This window comes from Stegostoma tigrinum, chromosome 33 (genome assembly GCF_030684315.1).
Source record: "Stegostoma tigrinum isolate sSteTig4 chromosome 33, sSteTig4.hap1, whole genome shotgun sequence".
Taxonomy (NCBI): domain Eukaryota; kingdom Metazoa; phylum Chordata; class Chondrichthyes; order Orectolobiformes; family Stegostomatidae; genus Stegostoma; species Stegostoma tigrinum.
The window spans coordinates 36,566,484-36,593,097 of NC_081386.1; the positions used below are offsets into that span (position 1 = coordinate 36,566,484).

Sequence of the window (26,614 nt, forward strand, 5' to 3'; positions counted from 1 at the left end):
TGCCCTCATAGGCAAGTACAGAATGAAAACTGGACTATAGGGAAACAGTTTATTGTTGTAGTCTGAGATAGTATTACTGCGCCCACTGAAAATTGACACAATTATAGAAAAGAACATAAGCAGCTGGTGACTGGATCTTCTGCTCAGAAATGCTGGTCACTTTTGCATCATTGAATTCATGCCAGTTCTGTGTAACTGGATTCTTGCAGTATGCAGTGTAGTGACCACTGTCTAAAGTGCCTGTATGATTCTGTTGAAAGAAAAAGTCAAAGTCAATGGAAATTCACCTGAACTGCATCCAAATATCAAATTGGTGAGACCTGGGTGAAAAAATAGCAACAACTTTTATTAAAAATAAACCACTAGATACAATTAACTTGTTGGGACACTGAGCAAAACTAATATGCTGTTTAGAAATGTAGTTTCTAGTTGCGTCATTAATATTCCAGCCTCAGGTAAACTGGTACCTACTGGCTCTAATTCCTTGGCTGTGTGCATATTCCCAGCATTGACTGTGCACCTCTTGTTTTTCACATTCCTATAGAAAAGTATCCAAACAACACTTCCCTGCTCAACCAACAGCACTAGTCACTCACTGTGGTACTTTTTGTATGGTGCTCATTTCTCACAGAGCACAATGCATAGTTGTTTGCTGAAAGCTTTTAATAAACTACTGTCACACAATCAATAGTGAGAAACAAAGTTTGTTTTCAAAAACAATTCCAATGCCTCAAAGAAATAGTGTCCTTTTTACTCATCTTTCACACCACAAGACTTCCTTTCATGATGTTATGGCAGAATTGTATTGTGGTGCCCAGCCCCTGATGGTAACATCAAATTCTTAGTCAGAGGTAGTTTCTTTACTCAGAGAGTAGTAAGGGACTGGAATGCTTTGCCTGCAACAGTAGTAGATTCGCCAACTTTAGGTACATTTAAGTCATCATTGGATAAGCATATGGACGTACATGGAATAGTGTAGGTTAGATGGGCTTGAGATCGGTATGACAGGTCGGCACAACATCGAGGGCCGAAGGGCCTGTACTGTGCTGTAATGTTCTATGTTCTTAGTGCATGCTTTCATCCTTTGTCTCCATTTGTCCTTGGGATCTGGGTGATCTCTACCCTTCTGGCCCAGAACCACCCTCCAAACAACAATTAAAAACTTCTGTTAAAAATGGTTGTATGAAAGCTGTTTTGACAGTTTGTATGTACAGTAACTACTTTTAGATATCTTACAAACTATATTAAAAACTGCAGATATGAACATCTTGTTCTGGCAATATTTGAGAAGATACTGAGGATGGATTGATGTCTTTATTGATCTTATGTGGCCTCCTGCCTTGGTAGAAGTGACAATATTCCTGAAACAGATGATATGTTGGATTGGCAAGGACAAGTGAGGCCTAATCATCAGAAATAGATCAATTAAACGTTACTTACCACAACTGCATAAAGATGATACTTCAGTTGTTGCACTGATGGATTTGTTGTATATTGGGACAGATCTAGATCTTCAAGTGGAAAGGTCACAGTACTAGTCAGTTTCCTATTGCCATGATCATCAGATTCAAAGCTAGTAAAAAGAGAGAGGATGTTTGGGTGATTAATTCCATTATTTATGATGAACTCTAATATTCATATTGCAGATTCACAAAGGCAAGCAATTTGTTGGAAACACATCAGGCGAAGGCCAGGAATTCCCTTCCAAGTGAGGCAGGCCAATAGGAAAGAGAACATCTTTCAAACTGATGCATATTTTCTGTAATCAGCAATATTTTGATAACTAACTTTACCCATTGAAGGAGAGAATAACAAAATAGAATGATTTGTTTAATAGATGCTGCCATTCTGTGGAATTGCACAGATTCTTCGTTCCTCCCCACACCTCAGTCAAACTAATCTGTCAGCTTTCAGTAAAGAAAATGGGTGTTAAGAAATGATTAAACTCTTGTAACCATCACAATCCTGATTTTCTTCAGCACTGAAGAACAAACTCATTATCTTGCACTTCAACAATCAGTTTGCTCAGTAGCGGTTTCTGCCTCAAAGCTTGCTCCCCGTCAGGACTGACATCAGGCCCAATCTCACTGCACTCAGCCAACATTGCAATTTCTCTGCAACAAAGCAGACAGTAGGAAGTAGCTGAGAGCAAGCAGCCTGCTGCAGGACTGGAATATCCATGTTCATGGCTCAAGAAGACAGCAGCTCAACTTCAACTTGAGCAATGAGAAAAAACAACTAATGCTGACTAGAAATAATTGTTAAAAATCAAACTTTTCCTAAACAAAAACAAGTCCCATTTATCCTGAACAGTTAAGCCTTCTACTCTTCCTAGTACAGGGACAGTTAAATTTCTGTTAGCCAAGTGCAATTAATACTTCAGGTACTTTCATGTTATAAATGCTGCACTCAGGAAACAGTCCAAGAAACTATTGGGCATAAAAGTTAAAAATCAAACTAATACTGTAGGGAGGATTATTTTCAAAAGGTTCATAGCATCAAAAAGCGTTTACAGCTCAAACAGTTCCTTCAGCTCTTCATGCTGTCATCAAACAGCCATGTATTCTAGATAACAAGGTGTAGAGCTGGATGAACACAGCAGGCCAAGCAGCAAAAGCTGACATTAATTTTGCCTGTAAACCTTGTTCATCTGAATAGTTCTTCAATGTCTTGAGTGTTCCTGCCTCTACTGCTCAGGCACTGAGTTCCAGATACACATCACCCTCTGATTAAAAGCACTTTCCCTCAAATTACCTGTAAACTTCCTGTTCCTTGCCTTCAAATTGTGGTCCCTGATTAATGACTCCTCTACTAAAGGACAGGTTTCTCCCTATCAGTCTATACCCCTCAGAACTTTGTGCACCTCAAAATCAGACCCACCTCCACCAACCACCAGACCCCCACCCCTGCACCACTCCATCAGCCTTCTCTGCTCTAAATAAAACAACCCCAGCCTTTCTAGCCCCTTTCATAGCTGAATTGTTTCAGTCCAGGCACCGTCCTGGTAAGTCTCCTCTGCACTATTGCTAGTACAATCGCATCCTTCTTATAGTTTGGTGATCAGAACCGAATGCAGTACTGCAGCTGTGGCCTAACTAATGTTATACAGAACTCCAGCATAATCTCAAATCACTGGAAAAGCTCAGCAGGTCTGGCAGCAATGGTGAGTTTAAAAAAATCAGAGTTATTTCAGGTCAGGTGACATTTCCTCAGGTATTCTGCATCTGCAGTCCTTTTGGATTCCATCATAATCTCCTGCTGTTGTATTGATGCCCTGAGTAAAGGCGAGTATCCGATATACCTTCTCCGCCACCTTATCTAACTTTTCTACTGCCTTCAAGGATCTACGGAGACGCCCACCAAAGTCCCTCTGATCCTTTGCACCTCCTAAGGTTCTATCATTCAACCTGCACTCCCTTGTCTTATCAGTCCTCTCAAAATGGTCTTGCTGGTTAGTCTGATGAATGCCAAGAATGAGTTGTACTCACCGTTTCAGGTGTATGATAATAATATCAGGTGCTTTCAGCAGTTGGATACTTTCTGTCTGGTCCTGCTTCCTCCCACAAAAGGAACAGAAAGGTTGATCCCTGGAGCTGAGAACTTCTTCTTTAAAGAATAATCGAAGGCAATCCTAAGAAACAGCAGCTATGTTTTACAGGAGTAGGAACTTGTTTGAAGAAACTGAAGTTTTGAAAATTAAGCAGTAGGAAAACACGTTACAATCTGCTCAATTCCTCAGTCAGGCTCAGTAACCAACCACCAAATAAAGCCAGCTGCAAAGACTGGAAACATGCTCCTGGCCTCACATCCAAAGCGGGGACAAGAGATTGCCCTTTTACCCAGGACCAGCCCCATGTTGTCAGGAAAACCCTGCAGAGAAACAACATCAAAATGTTTGGCTTCCTCTTCCCTCCGACCCTTGTACCAGGCCCAGGCAGTTACTTTAACTTTGGGTGATGGGAAAGCTTTTAGGGAATGATAAAAATCAAAACATTAGACAAGCGTGGATTAATTGCCCAGCACAGATTTGTACAGTCATATTATGTTTAAATAGTTTTAATGAGGTTTCGTTGATGAGATAAAGAGAGCATAGGTGAGAGTAGTATAGGTTATGGGGAGTATATGAATATATTAACTTCCAAAAGGCATTTGACAAATACTTCTCAGCAAATAAAAGAGACAGTGAGAACATGGATACAAAAGTTGGCTGAAAGACAGCAAACAGAGGACTGGTAAATAATTTCTCAGGCTGAAACAGTTTAAAATTTGCTTCCCCAAGAAAATTTCCAGATGACAAAAAAAATGAATGATGACATATGGCTAATGTAATTACTGGACACAACAGACATGAATTTAGTGAAGAAAAATATGAATAGTACAATGGTACAGACCACCTGGCATCGACCTAGGCACCAGAAACAACAACCTCAAATGCAACCCTGTCAACACTGAAAATCACTCCTTACTGCCATCAGGAAACTCGTGCCAACATTGGGACAGCTGTCCCACAGACTGGTCAAGCAACAGCCTGACACAGTCACACTCAGAATCAGACCTTACAGATAGTGTCCCAGACACCACCATCACCATCCCTGGATATGTCCCATCTCATTGGCAGCACAGACACAGCAGAGGTGGCTGAACAGCAGGATACGGTCAGGAGGGAAACATTGACTCTGGGCCCCATGAAGTCTCATGGCTTCAGCTATAGAGAAGGAAATCTCCTGCTGGTTACCACATACCATCCTCGCTCAGCTGATGAATCCATACTTCACATGTTGAATCACTTGGAGAAAGCACTGAGGGTGGGGATTTATAACGTCCGCCACTGAAAATGTGCCAGCAACAACATTACTGATCAAGCTGGTTGTGTCCTAGCTGCTGGGCTGGGTCTGTGCTAAGTGGTAAGGGAACCAATAGAGAGAAATGACTGCTAGACCTTAAACCCAACAATCTAACTGCCTCAGATACATCATGATATTATTTTTAGGGGTGACCCAGGTCTTTGCAGAGATGAAGTCGCGTCTTTACAATGATCATACTCTCCGCCTTCACAATGAACATACTCTCCATCTTATGCAAAACTAAACATCCTTGAGGTACTGTGGGCCACCTGCAACAGAAGTCTCCTTACAGCCTGAAACTCATGCCTAGCCTATCCCTGCTCCATCCTGGGAGCAATGATAGACAGAGCTAAACAATTCCACAACCAACAGATCAGATCAAAGTTTTGCAGTCCTACCACATCCAGTCATGAATGGTGGTGGATATTTAAATAATTCACCAAAGGAAGACGCTCCACAAAAACAAAAAACTATCACTGATGTTAGAGAAACATTGACAAAAGAGCTGAATTCCAGAGGTGAGGCAAGAGTGACAGCCCTTGACATCAGGGCTCCATTCGACCGAGTGTAGCATCAAGGAGCCCCAGCAAAACTGGAATCAATGTGGATCTGGGGGCAATCTCGCCGCTGGTTTGAGTCTTACCTGGACCTTAGGAAAATGGTCATTGTTGTTGGTGGTCAATTATCTCAGCTCCTCAACATCTCTGCAGGACTTCCTTACAGTAGTATCCTCAATCCAACCATTTTCAGTTGCTTCATGAATGACGGTCCCTCCATTATAAAAGGTCAGAAGTGAGGACATTCATCAATGAATGCAAAATGTTTAACAACATTCATGACTCCTCAGATACTGAAGCCTTTTATGTTCAAATGCAACAAGATCCAGACAGTGGCCAGGTTTGGGCTGACAAGTGGCAAGTACCATTCACACCACCTAAATGCCAGGCTTTGGCCATCACCAATAAGAGGCAAGACAATCTAAGCACTGCCCCTTGACAGTCATACCATCACTGAATACCCCATTACCATTGACCAGAAACTCAAATGGATTCACCACTTAAACAAAGCAGCTACAAGAGCAGGCCAGAAACTGGGAATACTGCAGCGAGTAACTCTCCTCCTGACTCCCCAAAGCCTGTCCCACCATCTACAAGGCACATGTCAGGAGTGTGATGGAATACTCCCCACTTGCCTGGAAAAATGCAGACTCAACACCACTCAGGAAGCCTGACAAAGTAGCCTAATTTGATTGACACCACATCCACAAGCATAGACTCCCTCTACCACTGACGCCCGGTAGCAGCAGTGTGTACTATCTACAAGATGCACTGCAGAAATTTGCCAAAGATCCTTAGATACCACCTTCCGAATCAAGGACCACTTCCATTTGGAAGGACAAGAACAGAAAATACATGGGAATAGCACCATCTGTAATTCCCCTCCAAATCACTCCCCATCCTGACATGGAAATACATCACCATTCCTTCACTATCGCTGGGTCAAAATCCTGGAATTCCCTCCCTAATGGCATTGTGGGTCAGCCCACAACAGGAGGTCTGCAGCAGTTCAAGAAGGCAGCTCACCATCATGTCCTCAAGGGCAACTAGGAATGGGCAAAAAGTGCTGGGCCCAGTCAACAATGCCCATGTTCCATGGCAGATTTTCTTAAAAAAAGTTTGTTCATTCTTCCCTAATTGAGAGAACATCGAATTTCTGATGCCATCCTTGCCAATAGCTTGTGTACCTCTTCCCAACTGTATCCTTCAATAGTATGACCTCAGGCACCTACACACAGCATCTCAGCCCAACCAAGGTTCCTCCCTCCTAAATGGCATTGTGGGTCAGAACATTGGAAGCAAAGATATTGTCGCCGATCAAATTAAATAGGAAAGCTTTAATCTGTGTGGAAAGATCTGCAGGAGAGCACAAAGAGAAAGCAAAGAAAAGGGAAGAGATAGTATTTTTATTGTGTATTTTGAAGAAAAGGGAGCTAAGGCTTCTTTTTGTTTACATTTTTAAGTGAAGTTGATACCGTATTCAGATCAGCTGCGATTTACTGAATAACAGACCAGGTTTGACAGGCAGAGTGGCCAACTCCTATTTCTTATGTTCTTAACAAGCTGGTGATACTCTTACCTGAATGGAGCATCTGCTGTCAGGAGGCATCGGCAGAGACAGGCTCAGGAAATTCTCAGTTTGGCTAGATTTGTGGTAACAATTCAGACACAATTTGACATAGCTCAGCTGGCCCTGAAACAGCTTTGTAACAATTGATGTTTCCATGTTTCTCACTCCTGTAGACTGATGAGAGAAAAATAATTTATTCCTTTTGTGAAAAATCTGGAATCTAGCATCTAACCCCCCTGAGCAGAGCAGCACTTTCACTGAAAAATTGTCAGCAACTCCGTCACCTTATCATCTTCCACAAAGTCAGCTGTTCAAACACAAATTTGGTTGGAAGAGTACTGTCACACAACAAGGAGGTCAGTTTGTCTGGTTTTTCTCTTGTTCTTTGTTTCTGCGGGTTGAGCCAAGGACTTCCTTTTGGATTGCTCCAGGCTCATCAGTAGGGTACTGCAGTCCTAACTGTTACCTTCTGCAGGATGACTGACCAGGAAACAACCCTGCTGTAAATTCCTGGAGTGAGTTGTGTTGGCTGGGCTTGCAGACTGATAATCAACCAGTGTGGACGTATTGCAGATGCACCTTCGATGAATCATGAGAGGCATAGATAAGATAAACAGCAAAGGTCTTTTCCTTTGTGTGGGGAATTCAAAACTGGACGGCGTAAATTTTAAGGTGAGAGGAGAAAGATTTAAAAGGGGACCTGAGAACCAACTTTTTCACACTGCCAGAGAAAGTTGTAGATGCAGGGGCAGTTACAACATTTAAAAAGATATTTGGACAGGTGCATGAATAGGAAAGGTTTAGAGGGGTATGAGCCAAAAGGCAAAGGGGGCTGGTTTAGCTTGGCAAACCTGGTTGGCATGGACAAACTGGATGAAAATGTCTGTTTCTTTGCTGTATGACTGTGACCAACAAGTTCTGGAGTGGGACTCAACCCTTGAGCTTTGGACCTAGATGTTAAATTGTGAAAACTGCACCTGGTGATCTCCCACCATTATAAACTTAATTTAACAAAAACAGTTCCAATAACCACAGCAATTAGAAAGTTCTCAATTATGAGGCACCACTAATTTGTATAAAATGTAACTCCCAGCAACTGGCAATGAAATTATGAATAAAATTATTCAAGGATTGCAACCAGTCAGCTCACACATGGACAAGTCAATTTTCACCAGGTGAAGATCAGGCCTTCCATTAACTAAATGCACTATTCAAACCAACTCAAATGCTTCTCTGCTTTCACACATCTACATATGGAGGGCAATGGCAGGTTGAAAAAATAGGAGTGTCAGAACTCATTGAATCATGTTCTCCCTCCTCCCAGTCAGTCAATCTCAACACACTTCTTGTTAATTCACTTTAGCACCCCCTTGCCTCCAGAGGAGCTTGAACATGAAAATGTGTAGTTCCTTTTTAGGTTCACTAGTGAGCTTTTAGTACCATGTAACAGAGAGTGCATTTAAAGTCAGTTTTAATAAACTGAATGATTGATGGTTCCTTTGTATAAAGTGCATTTAGAATGTGATAAATTGTCTAGAACAGTGTTTGGAGTTTTGCAAAAATTACCTGTGGTTAGGGGCTACAGAAGCAAAATTGGTAACTTCAGCCCTAATCACAGAAAGCCTGAGTGAGGGCAGCAGCTAGAACAGTTTCAGATACAAGGTCTTTTCATTCCTTCATGTGAGGTGGCCAAAGTAAAGTCCATCACCAAACATCAAGCTAACACCTCAAGCAAATTTTAGAGTCACCAAACTCCCTTTAAAGATGGTGATAATTCAATGTTAATGCTTAGTTAGTCTGTTTCAACTGAATTCAACAAGCAGATCCAAAAACTTAAACAAGTTTATACAATGCAGCCACACTGAAGCTGAGGCTGAGGGAGTCCTGGAGTTCAGTGTTTAAATGAGGTTTTGATAAGGAAGTGGAGATCTCCTGACAGACTTGCAGACAGAGAATGGATGGGTTATTCATCAGGTAGTGATACTGCCCAGGTATTGTGAAGTGACATTACAGGTACTATATTAAATACCCCTGGCATATAGGAATATGCAAAACTCATGCAAAGATAAATTGGCATTTTTACTGGCTATGTGCCTTCATAAAGACATATGATGCCTCTTACAGAACTGAACTATGTATCAGCTCAGCAAAACTGCAATATAGAATGAAACCAGCAACTTTATCCACTATCCTGAATAGCTCTTCACAAAACATCTAGAGTGTTACTGTGTATTAGCAAAAAACTAAAACTGGACACAATATATTCTTCCAACTATTGATGTAGCAACTCAAATTCCAGAAGTTCTTCCTTTGAAGACAATTGTAACTAATGGTAGTAAAAGTTAACATTTTACTTGTTATGGATTACCAATAGAAATACAGTTGGACCAAAGTTCCAAATTCACATCTAAACTTTTTAAAAGATGTATAAAGTAAATTGGGTATAAACTATTTGAAGACCAGTGTTTCATTCATAAAATCTGGGAGCTTTAGAGAGATATCATCAAACTCTGAAGGTAATGGTTGGATTGTGTGCCCACATTTCTAGACAGACTCTCAGGACCATGGAAGCTAGCATAGAATCACTTAAAAATTTCAAAGGCAAAGATTAAAAATGATAGACAAATGTACAGAAAACAGAACATTTCAAATAGGAGGCTGTTAGTTTTTTTTGTAATTTGAGCATCTGCAAGTGAGATTCAGTGGTCCATACAGAATATTTAAGTCAGTGAAGTGAGTGGTCAGCTATGTCATATGAACATTATTACGATGTAAGAAGAACAGAAAGAGCAGGTGTTTCAGATGGTAAAAATAATGCAGGATGACAGAGACAGTGAGAATGAGGTAGAAGGAGATGTAGGCAATTCACAGGGTGAATATGCTGCAAACCAATTAGCCAACAATTAACTACTGGGGCTTTATTCTCATACTTAAAAACAGAAGGATTCAGTGAAGGTTACATATGGAATTCAAGAAAATCTGTAGAGATCAGCCTTAACCAGACATGATAGAATCTGTACTGATAGACCAACTTCCTTGTTGGCTAATCACAGATTTACAAATTCAGATGAAACAGAGATTCAAAGCATATCAGACAATCAATTGATTGATTCTATTCAAAGTAGTTGGGGCTCTTCAGTGGAATTAGTTCCCAACTTAATGGGTGACTGGATTCTGTAGAGATTATAGAACAGTAAATGAATATCGAAGCAGATTTAAATCTAGGTTACAAAGGGGTATTGATAGGATGCAGAGCTGGGCTGAGAAGTGGCAGATGGAGTTTAACCCTGAAAAGTGTGAGGTGATTCATTTTGGAAGGACATACTTGAAAGCAGAATTCAGGGTTAACAAAGATTCTTGGCAGTGTGGAGGAGCAGAGGGATCTTGAGGCTCACGTCCACAGTTCCCTGAAAGCTGCCACCCAGGTGGATAGAGTTGTTAAGAAGGCATATGCTATGTTAGCTTTCATTAATAGAGGGATTGAGTTCAAGAGACACAAAGTTATGCTCCAGCTATACAAAAGCCTGGTTTGGCGACATCTGGAGTATTGTGTCCAGTTCTGGTCGCCTCAGTACAGGAAAGATGTGGAAGCATTGGAAAAGGTGCAGAGGAGATTCACCAGGATGTTGCCTGGAATGGAGGAAAGGTCATACGAGGAAAGGTTGAGAGAGCTAGGATTTTTCTTTTTAGAATGACGAAGGATGAGAGGTGACTTGATAGATGTGTACCAAATGATCAGAGCTAACATACAGAGTAGACAGCCAGAGATTTTTTTCCTAGGGTGGAGGTAGCTATTACGAAGGGACATTAGTTTTAAAGTGAGTGGAGGTAGGTAATGGGGAGACATCAGAGGTAGGTTCTTTACTCAGAGTGGTCAGGGCACGGAATGCGTTGCTGGAGAGGGTAGTGGAGTCGGCCTTATTTGGGGCATTTAAGTGGCTATTAGATAGGTATATGGATGCTAGTATAAGGTAGGGATGGAGGTTAGATAGACTGTAGGTTTAGGGTAAAAGTTTGGCACAACGTTGTGGGCCGAAGGGCCTGTACTGAGCTGTACTGTTCTACGTTTACATTCTAAACACAATTCCAATTAGACTACAGTGTTTGTAGTGTCCCAATCCCTTAGAAAGATTGATTTATTACAAGGTACAGCAAAGTTTCATAGGGCTAAGGAGATATCAGTTAATACAAACCATTTGGTGTAAAAATTATCAAATGGCTTCATTCAGGGTTAAAACACTGCAGCTACATTCTAAAGGCTTAAGAACCAAGTTGTAACTTGTAGCGTGCCATATCTATGCACATTAACACATGGAAACAGCATGTAATAAAATTGAAAGCCTTTGGTAGAGAGTTAGTTGACTTTGTACTAAATCTGGCCAAGACTGAGCTTGTAAGAAAGTGAGGGTGACTTACCAAGAACACATCATACACAGCAAGTATTGCAAAGATCAGCAAAAGTAAAGGCTTTGATAGAATTCTCCGTTCCTACAATGGAGATTTTTGGGGATGTGTGGTTTCTAACAGAAATTTTAGGACAATTTTTTTGTTTTTAACAGGATTTATCATGGCAAGAGACAAAGGTAACATTGACCCACCAATCCAGTGTAGATCGCCCCCAACTTCACTAAACCTTTTAAAATGACAATTAATGCTAGTTACTGGAGCGTGACTGTGGGTTTATTGCAGGATGATAAAGTGAGTACTTTTCTAAGAAACTGAGTCAAAAAGAAATACTTTGGTTCTAATCTGGGAAACATAAACACTTGAACGCTTAGGAATGAATGTTATGATCACAAACATAAGACACAAGACAAAGGAGCAGAAATTAGGCCATTCAATCATGGCTGATTAGTTCCTCAACCCCATTCTCCCCATATCCCTTAGGAATCAAGAACCAATCTCACTCAGTCTTAAATATACTCAATGACCTGGCCTCCACAGCCTTCTGTAGCAGTGAATTCTATAGATTCACCACACTCTGGCCGAAATGGTTTCTCCTAAATCTCCATTCTAAAACCTCTTCCCTTTTCTCTAAAGCTATACCCACGGATCCTAGACTCTCCTACCAATGGAAATATCTTCCCAACATCCACTCTGTCCAGGCCATTCAGTATTCTGTAAGTTTCAATTATGTCGCCCTCATCCTTCTAAACTTCAATGAGTATAGTCCCAGAGTCCTCAAACATTTCTCATACTTTAAGTTTTCCATTCCTGGGACCATTCTCATGAACCTCCTCTGAACCTGCTCCAAGGCCAGTACATCCTTTCTCAGATATGGGGCCCAAAGCTGCACACAATGCTTCAAATGTGGCCTGGCCAGAGCCTTATAAAGCCTCAGTAGTACATGCCTGCTTTTATATTCAAGTCCTCTCAAAATAAATGCCAACATTGCATTTGCCTTCCTGACTCAACCTGCAAGTTTACCATGAGACAATCCTGGACTAGAACTCCCAAGTCTCTTTGCACTTCAGATTTCTGAATTTTCTCCCCATTTAGAAAATAGTCCATGCTTTTATTCTTCTTACCAAGTGCATAACCTCACACATTCCCACATTGTACTCCATCTGCCACTTCTTTGCCCACTCTCCCAACCCGTCCAAATCCTTCCGCAGCCTCCCCACCTCCTCAATACTACTTTGTCCCTCCACCTATCTTTGTATCGTCTGCAAACTTAGCCAGAATGTCCTCATCTAGATCATTAATATATAAAGTGAAAAGTTGTGGTCCCAGCAATGACCCTTTGGAACTCCACTTGTTACCAGCTGCCATCCTGAGAAAGATCCCTTTATCCCCACTCTCTACCTTCTGCCAGACAGCTAATCAAACAAATGGTAATATAATCCCAGGGCTTTTGAAGAGAAATTTAAAATTCAAAATGTTGGACTCTTTTAATGAAGCTTCTTAATTCAACCTCATTACATAAGATTGTTCATATTGCTAATAAGATAATGCAATGTCAGATGCATTATCCAAAACATAATGATACTGAAATCATTTGGAGATTTTTTTTAAAATGGCAAGAAGTTATCCAAATCCTGTATGAGGAGTGAGTAAGGATGGTTGTTTTCACTGTTATGTTTATCTGTCATATTTTATATTGTAATGAAGCAATCTGAAAATGGCATTTATACAGAAACATTGGAGACAGGTGCAGGCCTAATCCATTTAAATATTCAAGCCTGCTCCACTATTCAGTACAATCACGGCTGATTATTGAGCTCAATTTGCTAATCCCCAGCACCCTGTACCCTTTGAGGCCATCTGGTCCAGAGAGCCTGCTCCACCACTCAAAATCATGGCTGATCTTTTCTTGGCCTCAGTTCCACTTACCTAACCTCTCACCACAACCCTTAATTCCCTTACTATTTAAAAAATTATCTAACGTAGCTTTAAAAATATTCAATGAAGAAGCCTCAACTACTTCACTGGGCAAGGGATTCCACAGATTCACAACCCTTTGAGTGAAGACATTCCCCCTTAATTCAGTCCTAAATCTGGTCCCCCTACTTTTGAGGCTATACCCTCTTGTCCTAGTTTCACCAGCCAGTGGAAACAATTTCCCTGCTATCTATTCTCTTCATAATTTTATATGTTTCTATAAGATGCCCATCATTCTTCAAAATTCCAATGAATATATTCCCAGCCTATTCAACCTCCCCTCATAAGCCAACCCTCTTAACTCTGGAATCAATCGGGTGAATTTCCTCTGCACCCCCTGTAGTGCCAGTACGTCCCTTCTCCTGTGAGGAGACTAAAGCTGTACACGGTACTCCAGGTGTGGCCTCACCAGCACCCTATACAGCTGCAACATAACCTCCCTGCTTTTAAACTTAACCCCTGTAGCAAGGAAGGACAAAATTCCATTTGCCTACTTAATTACCTTAAGTACCTGCAAACCAACCTTCTGCAGCTCATGTACAAGGACACCCAGGTCCCTCTGCATAGCAGCGTGCTGCAATGTTTTACCGTTCAAGTAATAGCCCCTTTTGCTGTTATTCCTACCAAAATGGATGACTTCACGTTTTTCAACATGGAATTCCATCTACCAGACCTTTGCCCACTCACTTAAACTGTCAATAGCCCTCTGCAAACTTTCAGAATCCCCTACACACTTTGCTCTACCACTCACTTTAGTGTCGTCCACAGACTTTGATGCACTACACATGGGTCCCAACTCCAAATCATCAATGTAAATTATAAATAATTGCAGTCCCAGCGCTGATCCCTGAGACACACCAGTAGTCACTGTTCACCAATCAGAAAAACACTCTTTTGTCCCCACTCTGAAGAAGGGTCCTGACCCGAAATGTTAAACTTTCCTGCTCCTCTGATGCTGCTTGGCCTGCTGTGTTAATCCAGCCTCACACCGTGTTATCTCTTTTATCCCAACTGTTTGTTTCCTGTCAGTTTACCAACTCTTGATCCATGTAAATACATTTCCTGTAACACTGTGCACCTTTATCTTATGCAGCAGCCTTTTGTGCAGTGCCTTGAAGAATGCCTTTTGAAAATCCAGATACACTACATCTACTGGGTCCTCATTGTCCACCTCATAATGAGCATTGTCCAGTGCTCATAATGTCTTCATAGAATTCCAGCAAATTAATCAAACATGACCTGTATTTCATGAACCCATGCTGCATCTGCCCAATGAGGCAATTTCTATCTAGATATCTTCTTATTTCTTCCCTGATGATATGTTGAAGAATTTTCCCCACGACAGAGGGGAACATACGGAAGTGTAAAAAACTGGCCTATAATTCCCCATGTTTTGTCTACCACCTTTTTTGAACAGTGGCAACATATTTGCTGTTTACCAGTTTGCTGGAACTGCCCGGAGTCCAGCGAACTTTGGAAAATTAGCACAAGTGCACTTGCTGTTAGATCGGACATCTCTTTTAGTACCCTGGGCAGGAGACTCATCTGTCTTTAGCAATAGGTTTACCTGGGCAATAACTGCAGTTTAGCCAGTGATGTCCTCATCCCGTGAATGAATAAATAAAAAGCTCCTTTAACTTACCCAACACAACCTCTTTCATGATAAAGATCATGTCTAGGTCCTGACCTACCTTTGTCAGCAATTTCTGGCAAGTTATGTGTCTTCTACAGTGAAGACTGACTCACAAAACCTGTTCAATGCCTCAACTATTTCCTCATTTCCTGTTATTAAATCCTCCTTCTCATCCTCTAAAGGACCAAAGTTTACTATAGTCACTCTTCTTCATTTTACATATTTATAGAAACTTTTTTGCTATCTATCTTTATATTGAGCTAGTTTGGCCTCAATCTATCTTTTCTTAATAGCCTTTTTTTGCGACTTTCCATAGACCTTTAAAGTTTTCCCAATCTTCTCGTTTCCCACTGGTCTTTGTCTCTTTGCATGCCTTGCCTTTCAATCTAAGAGCATCCCTTAATCCCTTAGACGTCCATGGCTGATCACCCCTTTTCCTACAGTCCTGCCTTTTGTACTTTTGCAGAGCACTCTGAAAAAAATGCGTTGAAAGTGCTCCACTGTTCCTCAATGATCCCACCATAAAGTTTTTGCTTCCAGTCTACTTTAGCCATCTCGATCCTCATTTAGCTGCAAGAGCTATACCCACCTCCTCCTTGAAAATTTGGTTCCTCAAGTCATGCTGGGAACACGTACTTACAGACTGAGAATTGGACAAGGCAAGCTTTGGACAATTCCTGAGTTACAAAGTGTTTATCATGTGACTGCTTGGAAGTCAAAAGTCAAAGAATTAGGGATTGTCTGCTGTTTATAAAAGTCAACTGACTTTTCAAAGAATACAAGCTAAATCTTGAGAGATTTAAAATAGTGGGTTTTATTATTTCCATTGTTGGACAACCAGTACTGGTCACTGCATAGCAACAGCCTCAGGAATGAGGTGCTGTATATTTGCTGCTGTACACACTTGGATGCTGGAGGGGTTTACAAGGAAAGGGACTTGTTCTGTTCCCTCAGTGAAATTTTTAGGAATGCTGAAAGTTTCAAATATCAGGGTTTCTGTATCCTGTCTGAATCTTGTCTGAAGATCTTCCGTTACCCTGTGATTGTTGGTTTAGAGTTTGATTTTACAATTTGCCTTTCAGCAGCTCAATAGTGACTCAGAAATATGTTAACATACACCTTACGGTCAGAGCTCTACATCCATTACACTGCGACTAACAGACTGCAATGCTCCACCTGCTGGTGTTGCTCATTAACACAGCCTTTAATTCATCTCAAAGTCCCTTATGAAAGAGAATGTGAGGCACATTTGAGGGATATAGAGTGGGGCTAATCACTGAATCGCTCCATGCAGAAGACCATATTTGCACAAGCCCCATGAATAATTCAGTTTCGTGCCTTTTCTCTGTAAATAGAAATAGAATCATCCCTCTGAACACCTCGATTGAACCTGCCTCCTCCTCCATACCTCCAAGGGGTACATTCCAAAACCTAACCATTTGCAAGAAAAAGCTTATTTACACTTGTATTTGCTTCTTTTATAAAATACTTTAAAATCTGTCCCCTCTGGTTCTTGATTCTCTTATGAACAGGAGCAGTTTCTCCCAATCTCTCTGTCTGGGCGCCTCTTCAATTTGCAATTTTTTAAAAATTAAATCTCCTCTCAGCCAAGAAAAACACACAGTCTCAATCTTTCCGAACTATCTTCATAGTCAAGTGATAGAGAAACAGTTACGAGTTGAAGTATATTGTCAATGGGAGAATAAAAAGCCAGGAGTAGCTGTACACTTTGGTAAGAATGATTTAGTAACAGAAAGGGTTAAGGCTTTGCAAAGTGAACATAGAAGGTTAGAAAGCAGAACCTCAAAAGGTAATCATCTCTGGTTTATACCTGGTGCCATATTCTAGTAAGCATAGGAATAAAAAGATAGGGCAGATAAATCAATGACTGAAGAGTTGGTGCAATATGCAAAGATTCAAGATTTCTGGATCATTCCAACCTCTTCTGGGGCAAAAATGACTGATGCATTTTACCTGAAATGGAAAGGAACCAGTATCCTGGTGGGGAGATTTGTATGGTCTATTTCAGGAGCCTTTAAACTTGTGGGGGGAGGGGCAGGGTTTCCTAAGTATTGGTGAAAATAGAAAGAGAGATGAGGATGGTTCTAAATCAGAAAGCAGCAAATTACTTAGAAAAGACAGACAAGAACAAGTCAGAGGATGAGGTAACTCTGAAGAAGTTTACCAGGATGCTGCCTTGTCTGGAGGGCTTGTCTTACGAGGACAGGTTGACTGAGCTCGGGCTTTTCTCTCTGGAGAGAAGGAGGAAGAGAGGTGACCCGATTGAGGTGTACAAGGTAATGAGAGGCATGGATAGAGTCGATAGCCAGAGACTTTTTCCCAGGGCAGGATTGACTGCCACGAGGGGTCATAGTTTTAAAGTGTTAGGAGGAAGGTATAGAGAAGACGTCAGAGGGAGGTTCTTCACCCAGAGAGTTGTGAGCGCATGGAATACTTTGCCAGTGGTAGTCGTGGAAGCGGAGTCATTAGTGACATTTAAGCGACTGCTGGACATGCACATGGACAGCAGTGAATTGAGGGGAATGTAGTTTAGGTTATTTTTGGATTAGAATTATTCCACGGCACAACATCGTGGGCCAAAGGGCCTGTACTGTGCTGTACTTTTCTATGTTCTATGTTCTAATTAAACTGCATTTATTTCAATGCAAGGGGTCTTACAGGTAAAGCTGAAGAACTCTGGGCACATATGAGAACATGGGACAAGAACATGATAGCCGTATTTTTGTAATAGCTACACGAAGGATAGGACTGCAGCTCAATGTTCTGGGGTATAGATGCTATAAGAAGGTTATAAAGAGAGGCAAAAGAGAGGAGTGGTGTTTTTGATGAAGGAAAATGTTACGCTCTTCTTAGAGAGGATATTTCTGATGGATAGCCCAGTGAAGCTACATAGATGAATCTGAGAAATAAGAAGAGGATGATCACCTTGATGGGTTCGTACTACAGACCACCCCACAATAGTCAGAGGGAAATTGAGGAGAAATTATGCAGCAAGATTGCAGATATACACAAGAATAATAGGGTTATAAAAGTAGGGGATTTTAACTTTCCAAACATAGATTGGGACTGCCAAATTGTAAAGGGTATGGGTGGTGAGGAATTTGCTAAAAACAACTTTACACATTAAAATTGATTTCTATTCACAGATGCTGCCAGACCTGCTGAGCTTTTCAAACAATTTCTGTTTTTGTTTCAGATTTATAGCATCCACAGTTTTTTCAGTTTTTATTTAGGGATTTATTAAACGTTTTCTAGAAAATGTTCTTTTTCAATATATAAAATGTCCCTACCAGACAAGGAGCACCACTTGACCTCCTCTTGGGAAATATAGCAGGGCAAGTGCATGAAGTGTTAATGGGGGAACACCTTGGGGCAAGTGACGAGAATTCTATAAATTTAAAACTGGTATAGAAATGGATAGACCTTCCATAAAAAGTAAAGATTTTAATTTTTTTTAAAATGGGTGGAGACAAGAACTTTCAAATGTTGATCGGAATCAGCTGTTCACAGGTAAAGTAATGACTGACAAGTGAGAGTTTTTCAAAATTGAGATAAGGAGTTCAGAGGCATTATGTTCCTGTTACAGTGAAGGATGAGGCTGGTAGGATAGGGAACAATGCAGAAATAAACACATTGAGCATCTGGTCAAGAATAAGAAAAAATCATATTAGATATTGATAACTGGGATCAAATGAATCTCTTGAAGAGTATAAATGGTGTAGGGGCATTCTTAAGAGGAAGATCAGGAGGCCAAAAAGGGATACAAAATGGCCTGAGCAGATGGGGTTAAGGATAATCCAAAGAGATTCAACAAGTACATTAAGAGCAAAGAGTAACTAGGGATTCAATAGGGCCAGTGAGGTCATCTATGTGTTGAACCTCAGGAGATGGGAAAGATACTAAATGAATATTTCACGTCAATTTTTTTTTACTGTGGAGAAAGAAATAGAAGCTAGAGAACGAAGGGAAATAAATATTGATATTTTGAAAACAGTTCACATCACAGAAGAGAGTGCTGGAGGTCTTAGAAAACATTAAGGTAGGTAAATGTCCAAGGCCTGATCAATTGTATCTCAGGACGCTGTGGGAATTTGAAGAAGAAATTGCAGGGCCCCTAGCAGAAATATTTGCATAATCTATAACCGTCAGGGAAGGGTGGCTAATGTTGTGATTTTATTTAAGAAAGGCGGTAAGGAGAAGCCTGGGAACTATAGACCATCGAGTCTGACATCAGTAATGGGCAAGTTGTTGGAGGCGACTCTGAAAAGATAGGATTTACACGCATTTGGAGAGGCAAGGACTGATTAACAATCGTCAGCATGGCTTTGTGCATGGGAAATCGTCTCAAACTTGATTGAATTCTTTGAGGAAGCAACCAAAAAGATTGATGAGGACAGAGCAGGTGGTGTTCTACTTGGATTTTAGTAAAGCCTTTGACAAGGTTCCGCATGATAGACCAATTAATAACGTTAGATCACATGGGATTCAGGGAGAGCTTGCCAACTGGATACAATATCGGCCTAACGACAGGAGACGGAGAGTTGCTTTCTGGACTGGAAGTCTGTGACCAATGGTGTTCCACTTTTGTTTGTCATTTACATAAACGATTTAGATGAGAACATAGGCGAATGTTTAGTAAGTCTGTGGATGACACCAAAGTTGGTGATATTGTGGATAGTGAAGAAGATTATCAAAGATTACAAAATGAGGTCTTGATGGATTGGGTAAATGGGCTAAATAGTTTAACTTAGATGGAGAAACAAACAAAAACAGGATTTATACATTTAAGGGTAGTGCTGTAGAACAGAGACACGCAGGAGTTCAAGTGCATGATTCTGTGAAATTTGCATCACAGGTGGAGAGGGTGGATAAGAAAGAGTTTTGTACATTTGCCCACATTGCTCTGACCTTTAAGTATACGAGTTGGGACGTCATGTTGAGGTTGTACGGGACATTGGTGAGGCCTTTTCTGGAGTACTGTACGCAGTTAGAGAGTCACACAGAGTGATACTGCTTGGAAATAGATCCTTCAGTCCAACCAGCCCACCTGCCATTATCCCAAGCCAAACTAAATTCTACTTGACTGCACATGGCCCATACCCTTCGAACCTTTCTTATTCATGTACCTGTCCAAATGTCTTTTAAACATTGTAACTGTAATGGCATCTACCAATTCTTCTGAAGTTCATTCTAGACATGAGCCACTCTATATAAAAAGAAACTGCCTCTTAAGTCTTATTTAAATCTTTCACCTCTCAGTGAGTAGGAACAGCCTGTCACTAAGTGATAGCTTCCAATAGTGATGCGGCTGTACACTCTCGCTCAGTGACATAACCAGGAAGGTAACCCACTGTCATGAAACCATTTCAAATCAAATGCAGGAGCAGAGAGCTACAGGGAAACAGTACAAACCGGTTACAATTCTTAAAAATCTCAAGCTCCATGTTTCACACAAAACACTGACAGCAACCAACATTGTCTCCGAGAAGAGATCAAACAGGGAATTGGAGGCACAGTCCTAGTTCAATGTTTCCAAAGTATTTACAAACAAATTTGTTCTGGAGTTGATGAGCCTCTTCATTCAATCAAATTAACCTAGACATTCCCCAAGGAAAGAAGCAGAGATTTCAGAGACATGGTGACATCACTCCTATAGGGGCGATCAGTCAAGAGTCTAGATCAATGTTCATTTTTGTTACTACCAAAATGTCAGGACGTCATCTTTGCTCTCAGCTCTGACCCTAAAGTCGCCCAGACCCCAGTTGCTCTGAGATCACCTGAGGTGACTTTCCAAATTCACATTCTGAATAGCAATTGCCCACCATGCCCCACTCATACTAGTTCCCAAAGCCAATCAACTCATTCTCAAGGCCAGATATCGACAGATCAGCTTCAGTTCCCAGTCCTTTGCAGGAGCGGGGTGATCAGGACTGCAAGCCTGAGTGCCTAATGGGGTCAGTTACAATTGGTTAATCAGAAAAGGGCAGCCAGTCTAGAGCAGAGGGATTTGCTACAGTGACACAGGTTACTTAGTCACTGAAGAGGGAAAAATGGATGAATATCTTAAACATATTGAAGGGAAATAAGTTGTCAGTGCTATCATCGAACATCTACCTCTCCAACAAGTTTTCTGTTCCCCTTTGAAAGGTTTCTTTTGCTACTTACTCTCTTAAGGTCATTGTGAAGAACATTTAGGAAAAAAAGCAGCAGTTCCTGAGCATCCTGTTGTGTACCATCAGAAAACGATGCATGCAATTTGCCAAGGACTCGCTTCACTTCATCAGGAAAGATATAAACACAGTCGCCGAGCCACATGTCCATGACTAAAGCTGAGAATGCATTGGATAGCTCTCCCCGCCCTCTATATGAGGAAAACAAACTTCCATTAGAACAAAAAAACTACTTATAATGACATTTATCTATTTTACAATCTCCTCCCCCAGTAAACCAGTATCCTGATATATTTATGAGTGATAATGGGAACTGCAGATGCTGGAGAATCCAAGATAATAAAATGTGAGGCTGGATGAACACAGCAGGCCAAGCAGCATCTCAGGAGCATAAAAGCTGACGTTTCAGGCCTAAACTCTTCTTCAGAGAGGGGGATGAGGGGGGAGGGTTCTGGAATAAATAGGGAGAAAGGGGGAGGCGGACTGAAGGTGGTGAGGAGAGTATAGGTGGGGAGGTAGGGAGGGGATAGGTCAGTCCAGGGAAGACAGATCTGCTCCCACGTTGAGGCATTCCACTCCCGCAATTCCCAGATGTCCAAGTTCTTCAAGGACTGCAACTTTCCCCCCCACAGTGGTCGAGAATGCCCTTGACCGCGTCTCCCGCATTTCCCGCAACACATCCTTCACACCCCACCCCTCCACAACCGCCCAAAGAGGATCCCCCTCGTTCTCACACAAAACCCCACCAACCTCCGGATACAATGCATCATCCTCCGACACTTCCGCCATCTACAATCCGACCCCACCACCCAAGACATTTTTCCATCCCCACCCTTGTCTGCTTTCCGGAGAGACTCTCCGTGACTCCCTTGTTCGCTCCACACTGCCCTCCAACCCCACCACACCCGGCACCTTCCCCTGCAACCGCAGGAAATGCTACACTTGCCCCCACACCCGGTGTGGCTTCCTCTACTTTGGGGAAACCAAGCGGAGGCTTGGGGATCGCTTTGCAGAACACCTCTGCTCGGTTCGCAATAAACAACTGCACCTCCCAGTCGCAAACCATTTCCACTCCCCCTCCCATTCTTTAGATGACATGTCCATCATGGGCCTCCTGCAGTGCCACAATGATGCCACCCGAAGGTTGCAGGAACAGCAACTCATATTCTGCTTGGGAACCCTACAGCCCAATGGTATCAATGTGGACTTCGCCAGCTTCAAAATCTCCCCTTTCCCCACCGCATCCCAAAACCAGCCCAGTTCGTCCCCTCCCCCCACTGCACCACACAACCAGCCCAGCTCTTCCCCTCCCCCCCACTGCATCCCAAAACCAGTCCAACCTGTCTCTGCCTCCCTAACCGGTTCTTCCTCTCACCCATCCCTTCCTCCCACCCCAAGCCGCACCCCCAGCTACCTACTAACCTCATCCCACCTCCTTGACCTGTCCGTCTTCCCTGGACTGACCTATCCTCTCCCTACCTCCCCACCTATACTCTCTCCACCTATCTTCTTTACTCTCCATCTTCGGTCCGCCTCCCCCTCTCTCCCTATTTATTCCAGTTCCCTCCCCCCATCCCCCTCTCTGATGAAGGGTCTAGGCCCAAAACGTCAGCTTTTGTGCTCCTGAGATGCTGCTGGGCCTGCTGTGTTCATCCAGCCTCACATTTTATTATCCTGATATATTTATGTATGGTTTGCTCAGATAGCAACAAAACACTACTTTTCACTATATCTCAGTAAATGATATTAATAATCAAATCAAACCCCCTCTAGGTAAATCACACGACCGGAAATCCCCAAAGTGTCACTCCTGGAATGGACAAGGTTCTGGAATTGAAATGGCCATTCCTTGAGCCTCATTTTCCCCTCACTCTGATGCTATTCCTTGGAATGATCTTACCTGTTTAGATCATCTGCATAAGCTCCAGTTATGAAACACTCCACCAGTGGAGTGGTGTTGCAGAGACACTGTAAGATGCAGTTCATGTAGCAGGTGTTCCCCGAATTTCCAAGCCCAGTCTGCCCTGCGCCACCTGAGTGCCTCTCAATGCTGGTATTAGACACACTGGGTTCCAAGGAGCCATTGCTATATTTAGGAACAAGATGGTAGTATCGAGCTCTGAGAGTTGTGGGTTGGGTAAAAGGAGAAAACAAAAAATAAAAATAAAACTAATTATTACTAACTTCCAAGTTACAAGAGTTGAAATCTCTCTTGCTCTGGGATGCAGTTCTCAAAACAATAGAATTGTCCCCAGTTCTCACTCCCCATCCTGTGGTTTTCTTTACTCAGTTTAAAACTACATTCTCTGTGTATTGTATTGAGCTCAGAGAGTACACTGCTGCTCAAAGAGAGGGATGAGGGGTGAGGGGTTGGGGTTGGGGTTGCCATTGCCTAGGGATAGTAACTTAAATCACCCAGACTTCCACTCATTCTGTGTATTCAACAATCTTTGGGGAACTTAGAAATGCCTTCTCTGAAGTTACATGGGCCAGGGCTTGTTACAGAGAGTTCAATTTCTCAACTTCACAGTTAAACATCACCTGGTGACCAGTGAACGAGACAGCAACAAAACAGGCAGGTAAATAGCAGATATACAGAGAATGTGAAGTGATGGTGTTTGATCGAAATACTAAGAGGAAGAATAATCTGGAGCTGCACTTCCCAAACACAGTTTCTCATTGTGATCTCAATTTGAAGCTCAGACATTGCCGTAGGCCCAGATAGTGGAGAGGTGGAGGCAGAAGGCACTGTTAAACACACCCATGTTTCCACTGGGCTTTTATTGGACAGGAATCAGCTGCAAAGATCATTCCATAAGGCTGTGCCCACCATCCACTCACTGCCCACACTGTGGAAAGAGCAGTGCAAAATGCAATGATATCAAAGGGAGCAGCTCAGAGACTAGAGTCAAGCAGACATGCACATTGACAAGTCTTCAAAGGTGACTGGGAAAGTTAATGAGATGTTGAAGCAAACATAAGGTATTTAAGTGAGATGCTGAAGACAAAACCATTCTATGCTTTCCTTAATCAATAGATGGACCTGAACATGTCTTACGTACAATTCCAGGCATGACATGTTAAGAAGGAAATTGAGATCTTGGTTAGGGTACAGTCAGGTTTTACAGGATGTGACAGCTCAGTCATGGCAAGATTAATGAAGCTGCAATTCTAAGGTCTGCAGCAGAAAAATGGAGGGAGATTTACTTGGGGGATTTAAGTTACGAAGGATTTGATAGGATAACCTGATTTGTGCTATTTCTTCTGTGAAGTTACTCAGCAACTAGACATCACAAGCTTAAAATGATTGCTCAGGGGAAGAATGGCCTTCAACCAGAGAATTAATAAAGGTTTGCAAAACTCTCCCTGAAAGAGTAACACAATCAATCCCACAGGAGAGCATAGGGAAAACTTTTAAAAGAGGGCTCGTTTCTGGAGAAACAATGGGGAAGACTGTCCACTGAGCAAGGTCTAAGCATTCCACTGCAAAATGAATAACTGGAATTTTCTGAAAAACAGAAAAATACACAAAGATTTAGTGGCTTTTAGAGTAAAGCTTGACTTGAAAACCATTTTCTCAAAACACCATTTCCTCAACCCTGACATTGTAGATGATGTGAATGAGAGTTGAGGGGGAGCAGCAAAGGATTCAATCTCACAGGTAGAATATCTGTCTCTGCACTCAATGCAGCCAATCACATTAGTGACACACACCACTCATGCTCAGGGAGACTGACTGGGCCAGCATTTGTTGTTCATCCTTAGTTATCCTGGAGGAGTTGGTGGGGAGCAGCTGCAGTCTGTCTTGTAGATAGACTGATAATACCCTTGGGGGGGAAAATTTGTTTCCTAGATAATGTCAAGCTTCTTGAGCGCTGTTGGGGCTGCACCCACCCAGGCAATTGGGGCATATTCACACTCCTGACTTATGCCTTGTAGATGGTGGGCAGGCTTTGGGGAGTCAGAAGTTGAGTTACTCACCTCAGTATTCCCAGCTTCTGGCCAGCTCTTGAAGTCGCTCTGTTAATGTGGGGAGTCCGATTGAGTTTCTAGTCAAGGATAATCCCCAGGATGTTGACAGTGGGGATTCACTATGGTAACACTATTGAAAATTAAGGGGCAGTGGTTAGATTGTTTCTTATTGGTGAAGGTCCTGGCCTGGCATTTATTTTCCACTTGTCAGCCCAAGCCTGGGTATTATCCAGATCGTTTTGCATTTTTACAGCGTCTGAAGAGTTGCAAAGGGTGCTGAACATTGTGCAGTCATCAGTGAAAACTCCACTCCTGACCTTATGGTGGAAGGAAGGTCATTGATGAAGCAGCTGAGGTGGTTGGGCCTAGGACACTACTGTGAAAGACTCCTACAGAGATGTCCTGGAACTGAGATGACTTACCAACAACCACCATGACCATTTTTCTACATTTCAGGTCTGACTCCAACTCTCAAACTTTGTCTCCAGTTCCAGTTTTGCTAGGGCTCCTTGATGTCACACTCAGTTGAATGCAGCCTTGATATCAAGGGCTGTCACTCTCACGTCAACTCTGGAATTCAGCTCTTTTGTCAATGTTGGAACCAAGGCTGTAATGAGATCAGGAGCTGAGTGACTCTGGCAGAACCCAAACTGGGCATCACTGAGCAGGTGCTGCTTGATAGCACTGCTACTGCCACCTTCCATCACTTTACTGATGATCGGGAGTAGACGGATGGGGTTGGAACATTTGTTGTTATTCCAGTCCGTTAACATAATAGCAGTATCCAACTAATCATAATTTCTCAGAGACAGCATATGGTGGTAGAGCAGTCCGATTGTTTAGATACATTCATTGCCCTTTCACAATTACAACAGGTACTGGAGTAGGCCATTCGGCCCTTCGAGCCAGCACCACCATTCATTATGATCATGGCTGATCATCCACAATCAGTATCCTGTTCCTGCTTTATTCCCATTACCCTTGATTCCACTAATTAAAGAACAACACGGAGTCAAAAATTTCACACAATTCTCCTGAAGATTATTTCACGATTCAGAAGACGCTCAGTGAAACAAACCACGCGAGAACACAATCCAACTGGAAACTTCCTCACTGCAGCTGGGAGGATTGTTCAATACTTCAGTAACAGGGAGTGACTGTAGACTGAACAGTGGAGGATACCAGTGGCTATCAGAATTAAATTTTATCATGTTTACTCAGGGAAAGGAATACAGGAGTACAGTGAAAAGTGAACAAAGTCATCGTTTTCTAATACCATCTTTGTTACAGAAACCAGAATTAAAAAAACAACAGAAATAAAAGAAACCAAACCAAAAGGCAAGAAAAAAATGTCCAGATCTTAAAGTGTCATCTCAGTAAAAGGTGTTTGGAATGCTCTGCTCCCAGTGCAGAGGAGTGTGTTCAGGCACATTCAAGATGAAAGACATAGAAATTAAAATAACAAA

The 26,614-nt window shown here is 42.0% G+C and overlaps 1 protein-coding gene across 1 annotated transcript in view; it reads right to left on the reverse strand.

The window, feature by feature from the left end:
- LOC125467365 (putative ubiquitin carboxyl-terminal hydrolase 50) overlaps positions 1 to 26,614 on the reverse strand; it is a 34,804-nt gene continuing 8,190 nt past the window's right edge. Inside the window, exons 3-8 of the mRNA XM_048563101.2 lie at positions 23,077 to 23,295; positions 21,172 to 21,367; positions 6,981 to 7,145; positions 3,489 to 3,631; positions 1,441 to 1,573; positions 1 to 250 (exon numbers count right to left, since the gene is read on the reverse strand). Of these exons, the coding sequence (XP_048419058.1) occupies positions 74 to 250; positions 1,441 to 1,573; positions 3,489 to 3,631; positions 6,981 to 7,145; positions 21,172 to 21,367; positions 23,077 to 23,162 (900 nt within the window). The 5' untranslated portion in view covers positions 23,163 to 23,295 and the 3' untranslated portion in view covers positions 1 to 73. The remainder of the gene's footprint in view (positions 251 to 1,440; positions 1,574 to 3,488; positions 3,632 to 6,980; positions 7,146 to 21,171; positions 21,368 to 23,076; positions 23,296 to 26,614) is intronic.